General features: G+C 44.0%; 1 protein-coding gene across 1 annotated transcript in view; it reads right to left on the reverse strand.

Annotated features, from left to right (window-relative positions):
- The window catches only part of FAM13A (family with sequence similarity 13 member A), a 132,291-nt gene that overhangs the window by 49,987 nt on the left and 64,518 nt on the right, over positions 1-17,786 (reverse strand). Inside the window, exon 7 of the mRNA XM_059817530.1 lies at positions 762-803. Coding sequence (XP_059673513.1) covers positions 762-803 — 42 coding nt within the window. The remainder of the gene's footprint in view (positions 1-761; positions 804-17,786) is intronic.

The following is a 17,786-nucleotide window of genomic DNA, read 5'->3' on the forward strand; positions in this document are numbered from 1 at the left end:
TTTATTTGTTTAAACTCTGCAGAGATCAGAGAACCTAATTATAATATCCGGCCCTTCCTCCTCTGCAGCCCTTTACTGTTAATTGCCCTGGCTCCTGTTCTTCCACTAAGTATAAATGAAAGCACTGGAATTGAGCCTGCTACTGAAGCAAGCAGAGCAAACTTTCACTGATGTCAACAGAATTAGGCCACTTTTACTAGCAGTGACTTTGCCCTCCAGTTGGCAAAACAAGAAACGCAATTTGTTCAAATGGAGTGCGACCGCCATTCCCTCCAGGCAGGCACGCCGTGGACCCCGGCACTCTCCTGCTTTTCCGGGCTGCAGCAGAGGAGCAGTTGCTGTACGGGCTGCTGACTCACCATCTGGTTCCTCCTTTCTTTCCGAGGAGCACACGCTGCCAGTTCCTCAAAGCTTGTGGCAAAAATCTCTCCTGTGCCCACAGATTATAAGCTACTCATGATGGGCATCTAAGCTACATAATGAACTGAAGAAAAGAGGAAACGAATGTCTATCTTCTAATTAAGAACTTACAAGACTGGCAGTAAACCCTGAGCCTCGTCTCTAAATACAAAAAAATTTCAACGGAGTTTGTATCTCCACAGACTCATTCATCCCAGTAGCTGAGCAATAATTATGAACTTAACATTAATCTTCAATTTGATTACAGTCTGTTCAACATTTCTGGCATCATTCACCACATTTAATTCCAATAACAAGTCAATCTCACACAGAAAAACAAATTAAAACAATTGAGTAAATACCTGACATAGAAGGGTGACATGGGCCGCTCATCTTCTTGGGAGCTAAAAACAAAACATGTTTTTTAAAGTTAGTATGCAGCTCTGTCTTGTATTTGCAATTCATTTACAGCAAGATACTCACTCTTAAAAAGTAGAGATAACAAAAGTGAAACAGTACACCTGTTACAGAGGTAACACTTATGTCTGTTTTGTCCTCTGGTTGTAATCATGGAAGAGAGGTCTAAGTTACCTTCCTTAAATCCTGAGAATCAAACTCATTTCTCAGTGTCCATAAATGTGGTGTAACAGATCTCCTGCTAGATGGCCAGAAGTCACTCCAGCTCTGCAGCAGTGCAAGGACTATTCCCATAATAACAATAAAGTATTTTGCCAGCAAAACCACCAGAGCCTTTTGCCGTCTGCTGTTCCAGAATTACACAACCTGCCTATTAAAGCAAAAGTTGAGAAAAAAAACCAAATGACATCTTGAGAGACCAAAGAAATGGCCACGGTTGTATGCATGGGGCTACAGATGCCCCAGTTTTACCGCTGCTGTGGAAAGCTGATTTGACTATGCTGAAATCTCCCTAGGCTTGAGATCGGGGCTGCCATCGGCTGGTGTGGAGCTCCCCTGACAAAATGGTGTTTCAGTGGTCAACTGACCTGGCCCAAACATAACTACCTGGTGTGTGGCCAACCAGTTCCCTGATCCAGCTCATCATGTCTGTGCTTGCACAAGGGTAAGAATGAGCTGCTGGGGCGCTGAAGCTTAAAGGTGCGATGGATTGATGGTTTACATCAATTTAAGACTGTGCCGCTGTAAGAAGGGCTTCAAACGAAATTCACCTAGTCATTCCAACCAGATAAATGGTCAGCCTTGCAGGTCATTTAAGCCTTGTAACTCTCCAGAGCAGGACATTCGCCTTCCTCCAAGAAGGCAGGAAATGCCACTGAAGTTGATTCGTCCCCAAAGGACTTTTAATTGGGTCTGCTGAAGAGCACAGCAAGCTCGGCAGAGAAAATGGGAAGCTGCCTAAATTACTTTAAACAAAAGCAGAAAGGATGATGTCCCACGAGTGCTGGTAACCAAGCACTCCCCTGCTACTTTCCCGCTGTTTCAGCAGCCTGGGACTGCGCCAGCACTCAGCAATTTGCCACAGGTACTCGGCCACAGGTCCCGGGCCACTGCCACACTGTGAAGGCATCCATTGCTTTCGAGCTTGTTCTGAGGATGAGAGAATATAGGAGAACGCTCTGGGTAAGGTGAGGTCAGCTTCAAACTCAAGTCACTCGGGGGCTTTGATCACCCCAACACCCCGACCAACTTTTGACAGAGATCTGAAGTAGATCAAGCGTGAACAATTTTTGAAAACCCAGCCTGAGTCCGTTAATCTATTGAATTTTGAAGGATTTTATTTATCAGTTTATAAAAGCCTCTCTAATCAAGGAATAAAGGGGAATGGAGTATCTCCGTGGATTTTGTAGCCAGGAGATCAAATACTCACAGGTACCTTTTGCAGCTTCCACTGGAGCCATCAGGAAGCTCCCTCACCAAGATGAGCTGAAACGGCCCACTGCCAGGGAAGCACCCTGCTCTCACACTGAATATAGCCAGAGGCAGATTTCAGCATGGCTCATTTCAAACCCAGCCAATGTTATAACAGATCCACAAATATGAACACCAAATTCATCCGGGGGGCAGGAGCGTGAGGGAGGAGGCAGGATGCAGGGGAGTCAGAAAGGCCAGGAAAGCGGACAGACAGATGAGCAAGCCGATGCACCAGAAAAAGATCACAGGGGTTTAATTCTGCATCATTTTGACACCCACCACCCGCCCAGTATGCACAGATTCATAAAGAGACAACTACAGACATCTACAGAAAAGACCTCTCAGCACGTCATGTGGGAAACCCGAAATACTGATTCAAGGGTAACAAAAAATACCACGGACTGGAAGGAATAGAAGCTGCTTCCAAAATCAGTGCGGTCTGCCAAAACTTGCATCGCCTCTGTAACGGAACAGTGACTGGGCAGTTTTTTTGGCAGCTCCCCAAGAAGACCAGGAGCACGGCTGCTACTGGAAGCTTTGCTGCCACTTCCTCAGGCCCATCTTCAGCTGCTCGAGCAAGCTGCAGTCGGCCGCTGCTGTGGGGAGCACTGAACACCGCTGTCACCCTCCTCTGAGACACGGCCCACGCACAGAGCAGTGCAAAGCAGGCTGATAGCACCTGCCTGCAGCAAGGTAGGTCATGCAGCTGCCTGTGTGTGAACCGAGGCAAACACCACCTGAAGGGTCTTTGTGAGAAACTGCTATGGCTTTGAGACAGCCTAGAAAAAGTGGAAGTAAACATAGAAGTGCCCATCACTGCCCTTCCCAGAAGACAACCTGCAACAAAGGCAGGGGTAAGAACCTCTGCCAGGTACAGGCTCCCTCCCCTGATGGCATGCACAGTCTCTCAGCTTGCATGCATAAGTTATCTCTTTATTTAGCATTTACGGATATTTTTTTTTTAAAGCGTAAAGAAGCTACTTTAAACTCACAAAACTGGTAAAGTTTTTTGCTATGTTCAGTTCATTACGTTAACGGCTGTACTTGTAATCTCAATGCAAACAAGTCCCAGTGGCGCACACAAAACATGAAAAATGTTTTCTCAGGTAGACAAAAGTTCACAGCGCCATCAGGATTCCTGTGCATCAATGCAACTTCAAATGACAACACAAAATCCTGCCTTGTGTACAAATGGCAGCCAAAGCCACACCAAATAAGCTTTCTTTTCCATCATAAAAACCCTTCCTCATCTCAGGGTTTGTCATTAACTTCCAAGTCACAGAAGCACACAAGCACAATGATACTGAAAAAGCCCAAATAACTTTCTTATATTCATACTCCCACCAGTTGCTTTGACAGATCAGATGGAAAAGTAGCATTCAGCAGGGACTCTAAAACCTCTTGCATTTCCTTCCTTTTCTTCCACACCAAGTACAACTGCTGCTTCACAAGTTCAAGCAAGTTTTCTATCTGTACAAAACCCATTATCCACTCCTACGAGGTAACTGAGGAGAAACAAGTATTTTAAGAACATTAGCTGGGAACGGGGGAGACAGAAGGTTTAGAAAAGTCAGAAACCAAGTATCAGTCTCATTTAGATCATCACATTTCAAAATTTCACACGGTCAATAATAACTGGAGCTGTGCATAACCTCTCTTACCAATAATGCTTTATAGTTTTACACATGCAGCACTGATCAGTAGCTGCATCTGGGATGAAAAGCTCCAAGCTAATTAGTACAAAATCTAGACTTTTGAGAAAACCATGAAAATCTTTTAACTTTAAAAAGATCTCCTGCATCTGAGTAAAGCACATTATCCATTTCCCCCCTAATCATTAAAAACAACATATCCCAAACATCTTTCCCTAACTTCACGCACCTTAGTCAACTCACCTGTGCAAGCTGGAAGACATGAGCTGTGTAAATTACAAACAGATTTAAACCAGCTATTCCACATAATTCACAATCCCTCAAATTAGATGAGAAACCACCAAGCCCTACTGCAATCACTTAGCACACAAGGATTCTGTTTTGATTAAAACGCTTTATGAAATATTGAATTATTCATGTTGTAAGGTAATAAACTGATGTGCTTATATTATACACAGAAGCACAGATTAGTTTAATGAAAGAAATGAAAATTGTGTGAGGTTTTAAACCTGCGTATACCTAATCGCATGGTTTCAGACATAAGAGAGACAGGCAAGTAAGAAAAATGTACACGACATGAATCATAAACGATCATCAGTTGATATTACACAATAAACAGGCTAGAAATTGGTTTAAAACCTTCCACACAGGATTCTTTGTCACCATCACTCACACTATGCTGATTAGAAAACAACTGCTTACTTGTTTTTAAAACACCTTGTACTGAAGGGTTTATTAGCATTACGGGGAAGCCCTTTCTATTGTGTATCCTTTCAAAAGAAAATGCTAGAAGTCATTAAGATACGTTTAACATTTAACTGTACTGTCCTTGGGCTGCATAGTTCGTCTTTGGTTAAAGGGATATACGACCCTTCCAGAAAGAAAGGAAAGCTTAATACCTGGCACAGTGACCTGGCAAACCAAGTCAGCTGCCCATAGTATGAAGGGGACAAGTCATTCTGATGCCCACCTCTTACACAGTCTAAATTTCTACCTTGCCCAGCAAAATTTATCCATTAGGCAAGCAGGTTTTGTAGTAAATTAGGTGGTGTTGTTGGGGTTTCTCTATACCCTCAAAGTTTTGTCCAGCTTTACACATGCTTTATGGCCAGAAAGCACTGAAGGGATGAAATAACTTTTTTAAAAAAAGTTATTTATTCAACTATCACTGATTTCCTCGCCAAGCAGGTGAGCGCAAATTACAGCAATCTCTCTCTTCTCAGACATATACATAGCTCCCCGAAGAGAAGGGATTAAACAGAAATGAATTGCTCTTTCATGCAATACTTGGGAGAGCAATTTCTCACACTCCTACAGAACACCTAACTATCTGATGACTTCCTTCTTGCTAAAAACCAAAACAAATACCAGCCAAACTGAAAAAACTTGTTCTCTTTATTTTATGGCTAACGAAGTAATATTGCTATGTTTGTGACCTCCACTGAGCTAATAAAAAAGTTTGTCAGACTGGAAGGAACACCAGTATCGCCCACCAGTTAGTTTTACACATCTTAGGATTTTCAGGCACATGCATTTTATAGCATTTACGCAACACATCCTTTCTGTCTTTAAAGAAGGAAATAGGAAAGCTTGGGTGAAGTCTGTTAAACGATAAATTTCCATTGCAGAACCACAGTCACCTTTTTTTGCCTCCCCCTTTTGCAACAGGAATGTTACAGGCATTCACCTATTGCATTCTCAAATATGCAATGACGGTTTTCCTTTTTTTTTTTTGAACGTCTCATCTTGCCCTTCACAAAGAATAAGGGAGCTGTTGAGCCAGTTCCAGAGCTGAAGCTGCAAACACCCATTTAGATGGAGAGTGCCCTATTTATTTACATGCATATGGGATACCCCGTATGGTATATGGACACCCCAGGTCAGAAGCTGCCTCCCCCCTCAGAAGGGCCCTTCCTCCTTGTTTTCTTTGCACTGAATTATCAGCAGTTCTTCCGTCCTGGCTTGCTGGCACTGGAACCTCCCTTGTAAAGCTACTGCTGCTTTCCTACTCCACATAGCTTTTCAAAAGTTAAATGGGACATTTAGTCGATTAAATTAAAAAAAAATATGGTGGGTGTTTGGTTTTTTTTTTTTCCCTTCAATCATGAAAATGTACTTTGACTCAAGTGTCAACAATTTGCACCAGAGATGAAGGGCCTAAACACTGGCAGGGTCATGTTGCTCAGCCAAGGTCATGTTTTCCTAATGCCTTGCCATAGGCTGTATTTGTTCTGACCTCAAAAGTTAGATAAAGAAATGGCTCGCTTTCTCTTCCACCACAGATATTTTAGACTTCAAAAGAAATTAATTATTTTTTAGTGAGAATACTTTTCTCAGGCAATGAGATTGCTGCTTCTAATTTTAATGCAATCAAACTAAAAGGCATGGAAAATTCAGTGGCGTCAAATTACTAACGATATCAAAAGTTAATGCAGCTTTTGAGGGGAGGAGAAGGAAGGCTAAGCTTTTGTGACTTGTTAAGACTTCAAAGCTATCTCCCTCTTGTTTTCTCCTCACCATTTAGAACCACCGTGCCACCTTGGATTAACAGACATGCCATTTTTGCAATTGCAGGGGATTTTAACAATATTGTTTATTTACTTATTCTGACATTCAACATTAACAACACTAAAAACAGCTCCAAGGAAGCCTCAGTTTTGAGGCCAAAGTAGTGCTTTATGCTGAATGTCTTGTCTTATGCACACTTTTTTCAGCACTTCTTTCCCCCCCCGCAAGTCATTTCCCCATAAAAGTTATTTCAAGCTTGTGACAAATGCAAGATTGAAACTGTTCATGAAAATTTACTGCATACTTATTTTCTCAGTAGAGTGATTTACTCATAGTTTGTGCTTCACAGCAGTGGGTAAAAGGTAATGTTCTTGCAAATGAGAAATAGGCAATATAAGCTTCTTCCTTCATATAAAGCAAGAATATTGAGGTATGTTATGCAAAAGAGGAAAGAATAATACCATCCTTGACGCAAGAGTAACCATTAAATTTAATCTAACATGATAACACTGTGGTGATACAATGGTCATCAATAAAAGTCAGCACTTACCATCAATTGTTGAGCAATGCCACCCTTGCTCTATACCCTTAATCAGAGGGGGAAGGAGGAGGAATGCGCTATACAGTAACTGTCTAAGAAACAAATGTTTAACAGCTATTTCTCTGCGAGACTTATTTCCATGCAAACATTTGCATTTTCCCTGAAGAGTAACTTTTATAGTCAAAACCATAACATGTCCTTTCAGATATTTATCTCCAGTCTTTACAATAGTTACACTTATACCTAATCATGCTTACCAGTTAAACCAAGTTAAGCTCACGCTTAAGTACCTGCATAAGCTACTCACCAAATGAGCCACGTGTCAAAATACTAGGTGGACAACCTGGCTTCTTTATTCAGAACTCACATACTCTGTAAGATATCTCCAATAACTTGGGCAGGGGTGGATTGGTATTGGTTTAAATATGAATCTCCAAAGGATCCCAGTGTCTTCCCCAAAGCTCTTTCTTCAGCAGTGTTTCTCCTAAAGGTGTCTCAACTAACTTATGTCTCAAGCCTGTGACATGACAGCATGCAGCGATGTAACTGCGGAGCCAGTGAAAGGGACCTCTCTGGGGGAGAGCTCCCTGTTAGCCTTCCAAAAGCATAAGCTTCTGTGTCCTGTTTTATCTGGCATTCAAAATGCCGATATTACTATTTCACAGAGACAAGCTGGGGTGAATATGAAGGATCACTCTGTCACACATCTGAGGAGCACATACTATTTCTTGTTCTATTTTCCACAGCCAAGATTAAGGCACGCGTACCCAAGCCTAGAGCAGGAGACTTTTAATTCTAGGAAACACTAACATACAGCACAGCCACACACATTGGGAATATACTGCACTATCCATGGGCATAACTGCGCAGGCTGTGCGTGAGGGGGCACAGAGATTGAGGCACGTTGCCTGAACGGAAAAAAGCCCAATACACTGAAGCCTTTTTGCACACCTCCTCCCACTTCAAAGCAACATCAGGGAAGTACAGGCTATCCCATGCCAAGCTGAAATGAGCAGAGCTTCTTGCTGACTAAATGCCATTGTGAGCGAGAGACTGATTTTCCATTTATATTAACACATCTGAATCTACTGGAACCCTTGACAGAATAATTTTGTATAATTATTTTCTACGCACTATCCTCCTGGATTGCAAATATGTTTATCTTTTATAAAATGACGTCAATGTTAAACAGCTTGCTTTTGTTGTTTTACTTCTTAAACTAGTTGGGCCTTATTATGAAAGACAGGGCAGTGTCTTTTCTTCTACTTGTGGTTTGGCAACAGTCCTTACTAGGATAAAACTAGAAAATGGGTCAGAAAGAGGCGGAATGAATGTACCAGCCAAAGTCTCACCTCTTCTTAGAATTAAACTGTGTGAAGTTGCGTAATGCACACATACCTGTTGCATTATAATGGTGAAGAACTGTTACTAGGTAACCAGCAATTTTGATTTCAGGATTGTTTGTTAAAAGCCTGCATGCTTCAAATAAAGTTACCTAAGAGCCTAGTTTTTAGGTAAATATTCATATTTTCTTGCTTAATCAGGTGGCCACCTTGGAGGCAAACACCGCAGAAGATTTCCACATCAACTTCTTGGGGTCAGAGCCCCCCCATCACCCACGCAGTGGTACCCAGGAAGAGCTTCCACAGGCTCCTACACCCACCACGTCAGCTCTGACATGACAGGGTACCCAGCTGTGGGTCAAATGTGAGCCTGGAACCCCAAAAATTCACATAGCGTTTTGTAATAGGCTATGACTATGACTTGAGGAAGATGAGAACCACAGGTTTGAATTTCTCTTCACTCTTCCACTAGAAAAAAAACAACCCAAAATGAAACCAGCCAAACAAACAAACAAACAAATCAGTTCTCTCCAAGTTCTCTCCACCCTCAGAGAACATACTTCACTTCACATACATATTCCAGAACATACTTCGCTAGGGCTTGTCAAGCACTCCCAGTACCTGGGATAGAAAGTGATAACAAAGTCCAAAGGATCAGGCTTATTTACAATAAAACTTTACACACACAAACGCTCACTGATCTGTTGAAGAGAACACAGCGACCATTCCAAAAAAAGAAGAAAATGTGGTGGAATACAAACGGTGTTCTCAGGCTAAAATACTCAGTATTTGTGAAAGTCCCCAAGCAGACAAACCAGTAAGGTACATCAAACAACTCCAACGATGACTGCAAGCAAGACAGCCCATTCAGACAACTGCTGCTGTGCAGGTTAGAAACAGATCAGTCACACTCCTTACGTCTATCAGACGCACTTTCTAAAAATATTTGTGATGGCTTCACTCTTCTTCTGCCTTGATTTGTTTCAGCAAAGTGAGAGAGTCCACTGATCACAAACAAGGCCGAGCGTGTACCTGTCTTTCTTCTCTCCTACAGAAACTGGCAGATGCGACTGGCAAAGGCAGCCGCCACAGGTTTCAGCTTTGCACAGCTTTATCTGCAATAGACTGAGCTAGAATAAATTAATCAAAACGTACATTAGCAGCATTAGTAATGCTCTAACTAGGAATCTAGGTTATTAAAGCAAGCTAATGCTATTCAGAAAACACGTTAGCCTATTAGCAATAGGAGAGACAATTACTGGTGGACAGGTTGTTGGAAAATCAGTAATGCAACCCGTGTGACGTTCACGGGTGCCTTTTACACTGCTTGGGCAATATAGTACCTATTGCAGTGGAGGGTTCAACACATTTGGCCTTCCACCTCTTCCCATGCAATGAAACATAACCCTGACATCCCCATTGTCACTCCCTCGCAGCAGGCCACCATATCCCATCATGTGCCATTCCACAGACATCTATATATAGAATAAAACGACACCGTATAGCACATATGGCTCTATACAAGCACATGATATGATTTTTAGGAAGACAGACTCACAGCTTACAGATACCTTGGTAGATGCAATACTTTGCCCCTCTAGTGACAAATACTATTTAAATGTCACAGCTTCTTAGCCAGAGCCTTTCTCCCTCTCCCAAGTTTTACACACGAGCCACACAGAGATACGTTTGTATTGCTTCAGCACAGGAGGGTTCCTGTGGCAAGCGTAGCATGGCCAGCTTGTGGCCCAAAGGAGCACAGAGCGGGGCACCTGCAGGAGACAGGCAGGAGTCTGCTTTACACCCAGCAACAGGAATCACACACTGTGAGTTGTCCATGCTCTCAGCTGGAACAGCAGCATCAGCCCGTCCACCTCATGGGAACTACAAGCATATTTCTACTTGCGCTGGTACTAACCATTATCAGGCACCACCTTTCCTGAAGCTGAAAAATGATGGCCAAAGCCAGACCCTCTTCCATGGCACAACTCTGTACTAAGGGAGGAGACAATGTTCCAAGGGGAAGAGTAGGAAAAAAAAGGTATAACCTAGAGAATGCCGCTGTTAACGGATCTGGGAGTCTGTGCTTGTCTGCCCCTAGGTCCAAATAAAATTAGGTGCTAGAAGTATAGTATACACATACTAAAAGGAGATCAAGGAGATGGAAAAAAAGACAGAATGTTGCAAATTTTTTTTTTAACTGCAAAGCTCAAACAATTCTGTACCAAGCTCAAGGTTTAATGGGAGTTTGAAGAAAGATCTTCAGTTTTAAAGTGCAGAGTGCATTTCTAACGGACTGAGAGTTAATCCTTCCAACAACAAAAAACAAAGAGTCTAATTAGAGCTACCCTGTGAAACCTATCTTCCCCTGGGGTGAATAGTCAAGAGCGCAATAACAACCACTTGTTCTGACCTCTGCTAAGATAGTCACAGAACCTTGGGAACACAAAAAGGTTAAAAATATTATGTGATGCTGGTCCTTCAAATAGTAATGATGCACTATGACTACTTCTTTAAGGCATTCAAACTGCATTTCTGTTTCTCTGCAGTCATCAACATGGAACCCTGCGACTGCATTACTGCAAGAGACTTCCTCCACATCTATCTGCAGAGGACCCCGCGATTTATCAAGACAATAACAGTTTGGGCAGCAATTTCAGCTGCTATTTTATCGTGCCCAACTAAGCAGCAACTCTGCAGCTTCTGCTGAAACAGCACCACCACAGTGCTGAAATGGCACGCTAGATTACTTATTTACTGTTTTGTAGATTACATAAAGATTGATATTCAGCCTGTTCAAATAAGGCTAAGAGGTATGGAACGTGTAGTTTTGAGAACTGAAAGAGCAATAAAAAAGGATATAATTAATGACTCGGTAGAAGGACTGCGTACACTTCTCCCCCCTCCCCAGTGGGTCTGTGCACTACCATTTCAAAAGCCTGACTGCAGTTATCCCTGCCATACTGTGGCAGGAGCACATGCTAGCACAGGTACGCACTCACAGCTGGTGCTGAAGGGAGGTGTGTCTCGACACCCTGGAAACAAAACAGCCCTTTTCCTCCGAAAACTAAACCTCTCGCCCAAGCTGCGCAGGCAGCTGCAAAGGCAGATGACGGCGGGTGTGTAAGTAGACAGCTATAGGTGGGGTGCGCAGAGGGGCGAGCCCGGCCGGGCTCGGCGGGGCTCCCTTACCGCATTACAGCCCCTGCTGCAGTGAAGCGGCGGGAGGGAGAGGTTTGCTCGGGCGCAGGGAGCCGTCAGACCCCCACCGCTCGCCGGGAGGGGATGGCCCCGGAGCACCTAAATCCCGATAAACCTCTGAGCTGCTCCCACCCCGCGGCAGGCTCCCCCCAAGGAGAGGGCTGCGCGGATTTCGGGGCGCTACATCGAGGCCACCCCCCCCAAGGAAGCCAGAGATCTCCGCCGCTCCCGGAGCCCCGTTAATACATTGACCTGTTACACTGTCCCGGCGCCCAGGCAGCCGGCCCGGAGCGGCGCTGCCCTTCCCGACAGGGCCGGAGCCCCGGCTCCCCCCGTGCCAGGCAGCCCGGCGCCCGCCTGCCCGCGCTGCCTTTGGGGCCGGGGGCTGCCCCGGCCGGACACGTACCTCTGCAGGGGCATGACTTCGCAAGCCATGCTGGCCATGGGGCCGCCGCCCGCCTCTCTCCCCTCCTCTCCTCTCCTCTCGCCTCGCCGCGTCCGCAGCACCCCCAGCGCCGCGCCGCGGGGAACCGGCGGCGCGGCCCGGCCCCGGGGAGGGGCGAAGGGGCCGCCAGCCCCGGGTTGGCGGCTGACGGCGACCCGCCCCGCCGCCGCCGGGGAGCGAGGGACACCCGCCCGGGCCCCGGCCCCGACCCCGGCCCGCCCCACCGGCCTCGGCAGACCCAGGTTAACCACAAGAGGTTTGTGATGTCCAACAGGTCCTGCGTCTGCAAGAAATGCCACAAGCCGAGGGCTAATTACCACAGGATACCTTTTAACAAAAACACCCCACAAGGTCCTTTGTATCTGTTTCAGTAACTATAAGTCATCTCCCCTCCCCGCTTCTTCCTAAATTTACTCAAGGGTGCAATGTAGTCACCCACAACCTCCCTCCCCACAACCGCAGCGCCGCTGGGTGCTCTCCCGGGCAGGCAGAGCACTCGGCATGCACCCAGCCCACCCGAAGCTCCGCAGTACCATCGCTGAGCTACTGCCCCTCTGCAAGCTGCACCAAGGCACGCTGCTGCGCACATGCACCTTCACCATGTACTGGTGTCCACAGGGGCTGGCACAACTGGGCCTTTGAACTTACCATCCCTTTGGGTTGCAGTAGATGCGACTGGGGTTCAGAGGGTTTGTGCGGTAGTTGGCCAACCGATTCAGACGCACGGCGAAGAGGAGCATATGAGAACGCTTCCCTTAACATTTGAAATGAAGAGGTAAGTGTTGCAGAAGTCGAACTTATTTTTACTGATGTTCCCAGCAGGCCACCCTCAACCACTCCTGCTTCTGCATCTGTGGCTGCTGACCAAATACTGCTCTGAAACAATGAATCACACCATTTTATTTGGTGAAAATTCAGGGCTGGGAAAAGTGGTAACAAAAGAACCCCACACAATGGGTGTGCCACTTTCCAGGACATAGCAGCCTTGGAAAACGAACAGTACACAATCTGTCAGAAGGTCTTGCACTGAAATGTTTGATGGCTGCTGAAGGAGCATACCCAAAGTTGTTTTTTTTTTACCTTTGCACCTCCTCTGCCCAGAACGCCTAAGGAATCACCTTCAACTTCCCCCGACATTGGACAGAAACACTTCTGCTGCTGCCCTACCTGTGAACGACGTTACCACGCTGCAAGCTTTAAGCGACGGAGAAGGGGACAATCTCAAACTGATAACGGGGCATAAGAGAATGGATCCTTTCAATGTTTTAGGTGGTAAAAGCCTAATGGCTAATTCTGGCACAGCCAGACATGCCAATCTTCAAAAATTCAAGTCAATATTAAAAGCACCGTGACCTTCAACCCCAGCAAGGACTGGCACTGGTTTGGGAGAAAGCTGTGGCAAGAGCTTAGTACCTGTATGTTTAAGACTTCCACACAGATGTAGGTCATGCGAATTAGACACAAGCCACATTAGCTTTCTGGAGAAGCAGCAGACGCTCACAGGTTAGCAGAAGGATATCGGACATTTCACAGAGATGCCTAACAGATCCTGACCTTTCTCAGCAGGAGGCAGGGGTGTTTTCTATCTTAAAAACAAGAGCAGCAGGCAGCTACAGCCTCAGAAAGCAGTGGCATGGAGTAGAGACGCAGAGGTCAATAGAGAAGTGACTCCGCTTCAGTACACTGAACTGTTTAATATTTGCTCCTGTCAGCAGGCTGACTGGAAGAAGTGCATTAGTAATGCTTCTGCCCGTTGTCTCAGCACAAGCCTGTTCTGCTGCGCCACAGTCACACCAGGCACAGCACAGGGCCCCTTTTTACGAAAGTCAGCAATGCTGATAAAGCACTCTGCCATCACAGATCTGGGCTGCTCTTATCTGTGGCAATTAAATGAAGATCTTGATGATTTCCTGTTAAATTAAATGCACCATATGTGCTCTTAAGCAAGTAAAACCATGACAGAAAGATTTTACTCTGATACATAAAACTGCTTCAGTATAGAACAAAAGCACCTTGTACTGTTTCACAATTTGACAATAAATCAAATTGCCTCTTCCTGGTCTGTCTTTTTTTACACATACACAATTATTCATAGTTTATACACTTCTACAAACTGAGTGTTACCATCAGGTTGCCAATAAAAAAAATTAATTTTCCACATGTAACTAAGCACCCATCTACATGGGGAAGGAGTCAGGGTTCTCCAGAGCAGCTTGCTGAATAAACAGAAGTGGAATAACTCAAATAGCTGCTGTACTCTGAATTTATATCCTAGCTATTTTGTCGTAACTTCCATGGGACTTGCCCGTATAAATGAGCTTAAAAGTACTAAGATCCTTGACAAAGAATTCACTAACAAAAAGAGATGCTGTAATAACCCGGAAGATTAATTTATGAATTAGCATCAGTGAACATGGTTAGTTCATGGCATCATGCTAAAGTCAACCAGATGCCTTAGGAGAACATTAAAGTTGCCCAGGGCTCCCTGGGCCATCAGCACCTTCACATCCACTTTGTTTCTATTCTCTTCTTTTGGACTCCCCTCAATGGGGTATCAGTTTTCTCGTCTGCTTCCTCATCTGCCTCTTTAACATTGCCAAAAACATCACGACTAAGAAGAGGTACCCTAGCTCATGTTTCCCTGCACACACACTGACATGCAACTTCAACACCCATTAAGAGAAAGGAGATCAAAGATGAAAAAATGCAGCTGGCGGACTTTTGCTAGCACTGCTGGTTTCCCAAAGTTTTAATTATTTCTGAAGCAGCTGCAGATACTGCAATAAAAGATTTTAACATGGAGAAAGGTCAAAGCGAGTGAAATTTAAAAAAGTACTTTGGGGCACAGTGGCCAACTGTCAGTAAGATCAGTAGTACCTGCTACTCAAAACAGTGGGAGATCGCCCCACGGTGCACGTCACCTTACTTCAGTTCGCATCGTCTCAATGGGCCCTTTGAATCTCTCGCTCTGCTAAACAAGCACACTGCTCCTTAATTCTTCACCTCCCCTGTTCATGGGTGTGGACCACAAGCAATGTATTTGTGGCACAAAGTAGGCAGCAGAAAACTGCAGTCTTACCTCCAAACAATTCCACTTCCTTCTCACAGATGTTTATGTTAAAGCCAACTTGCTACTTGACAGAGGCAGGAATTCCTACCCTCCCCCTGCCCTATTTTCTAACTTGCATAATTCAAGCTGGGTTATCACGTATAAAACCTGGGATTATACAACATTTTGTTTTGGATTTGTTTGTACTTGTTGAATTTGTTCTCCCCTGTTAAACATGGAAAACGAAACCTCTTTTGCAAGTTTCATACAATTCTTGCATTCCTATTGCCCAGAAAGGCCAAACTCATCTGTTGGCAGCAACAATGCACCGCAGTGGCTATTCATGGTACCACTAAACATACATACAGATGACGGAGGAAAAAAACCCTCTTTCAGGACAGGCACAGCATCCTCTCCACTGACTATATGCTCCTTAGTGTATCATGAACACTTCAGGAAAATAGACAGCAAATAACAATAAAAATATTAAAGGCCCCTAAAATACCAACACATATTGCCACACTTCTTCATCTACGCCAAAGCAACACCTGGGTTCAAACTACTTGATTTGCAAATTTCTTACTGAGATTCAAAAAAGGAAAAAAGACACTGGCTGGAACTAAACATGAATAACCACTTTTCTCCACCACGACGTTTAAAGAATGAACACACATTTGGAAAGGAAGTCTCCCGCCAATCTTCATTACAGAAGTGCTTTCTCCTCTTTCTTTCCTTTTCATACTTAGCTGCACACCAAGTAATTTTCTCAGCCTATTAAAGCGACAAGAGAAGAGCATCTGTGAACAGCACCAGAGGATACAAGATGTAAGTGATCTAGAGAATGGATTTTATGAGGATGTGGCTGTGCCTGCCTCCTGAAAAGCAGTTATCCCTTGCCTCACTGCTCTGTCATACACAAATTAGATACTATCTTTTAAAAAAAGTGAAAAAAAAAAATCTTGCCTAGTCTGATAAAATCTGAGGGTTTTTAAGATACTGGAGTCCTGCTCAATACCATCAGTGTATTCCCACAGTGTTTACTAAGTTATGCAATGATTTCCCCCTGGCAGAAACATGAAATGCAAAGCAAAGATTTCATCAGACTGAAAATTAAAGAACGTACTTTTCAAAATACCACTGGTACAAAATCTAAAATGCCATTATTTATGTATGCATGCGTGCATTGATACATGCATTTTTCTCTTTAGAGTATCTGTGCATATAAACATCTGCAATGACAAATGATAAATACGCTGGAAAATCTCCCCAGGCCAGCAGATTTGTGGGCACACATGAAATAAGCAAGTCACATGTAAATAGAAACCATATTTGGAAACTGTAGCCCTTCATGTCCAAACAAAGCAGATAGATGATTAAATATGCCCTGTCCAAAAGAGCACAAACAGGAAGAAAAAGCAACTAATACACCAAAAATGTAAGTTATTAAAAGGGGAATCCTCAGAAAGGGGGTAAGTACTAACAGTGACTTTCCAAGGCTGGTACTCAGCCCTGTATCACTTAATGCTTTTATCAATGATCTGAAAGGAAATGTAAAATAATACCAGTGGTTCTGTTTGTATGTCGTGCGCAAGCAAGCATTAGAAGTTTCCGTACAGCCATATAAGAGTCAAATCTGGGAACTATATGCAAGATGATGGGTCCTACTAGGGGATACAACGTCACGCCAGATCAGCACTTCTATACGAGCTCTGAGTGACTGTGCAGCTAAAGAAATTAGCATCATCCTCAAAGGCATCAACATGGATATTGCATGGAAAAGGTGTATTACATCTGTATTTCCTACTGGGGTGGTTGTTACAGAAGACTCTGATCAGTTCAGGAATTCCCATTCTCAAGCAAATTGTGAAAAACTGAAGAGTGCTCAGAAACAACCCATGAAGGGAATGCAAGAACTAAACCCCATATGTTTAGTGGTTTTCAAAGAAAACAGCCTATGCATGCAGGAAATGTTAATATTTGACCTAGTACTTACAAGCTGAATAAGATCCAATGGCTGGGAGTCAAAGATAGACAAATTATGACTAGAAATGAGACATTTTTAAACGGTGAGGATAACTAACTACTGACACAATTCATCAAAGACGATGGTGGATTTTTAACATTTTTACAACTTACAGTTGCCTGTTTTTCAGGAAGTCCAAGCCTTAGACAAACTGCCCAGATGTAATTTGCAGAATTCTCCTGTAATTTGCAGAATTCTCCTGCTCATTTTCTCAACTATTACTCGTCCTGTCCAAAAGAGAAGCAGGTTGCTCTCAGCTGACTTCATTTTTTCCCTTTTATTTTTTGCACTGGCATAGAATACAAGTCTTGTTAGCATATCTGTGGGGGATATACTGTTTTTTTGCACTGTAGCTCTTCTGTTCCTTCCTGCAACTTGGAGACCAAATTACCTTTTAAACAAAGCTAGTTAAAATCTATTAAGGAAGAAACATATTCCAGAATTGTTCCTTAAACTTGCTGGGACAGGAGAAAAGTAAACACCAAGCTGAAAGCTTCTCAGAGTTTCTGATCTCAGCCAACAGATAAGCATGCAAGTACATTTCCCATTGAGAGGGACTCCCCAAGCTCCCAAGAGACCTGGATTAGCTGCTGTGGCTGCTCTTCATTAAGCAGCAGTGTCCTTTGCAAGCACTGCCACACCCGCTTGTCAGCCGCTTTAACTTGCTCCAAAGGACTCTCGCCCCATGGGATAGCCCAGAAATTATTTCTTGGCCTCCCTCCTGTAGAAGGGGGA

This window comes from Gavia stellata, chromosome 5, assembly GCF_030936135.1.
Source record: "Gavia stellata isolate bGavSte3 chromosome 5, bGavSte3.hap2, whole genome shotgun sequence".
Lineage (NCBI taxonomy): Eukaryota > Metazoa > Chordata > Aves > Gaviiformes > Gaviidae > Gavia > Gavia stellata.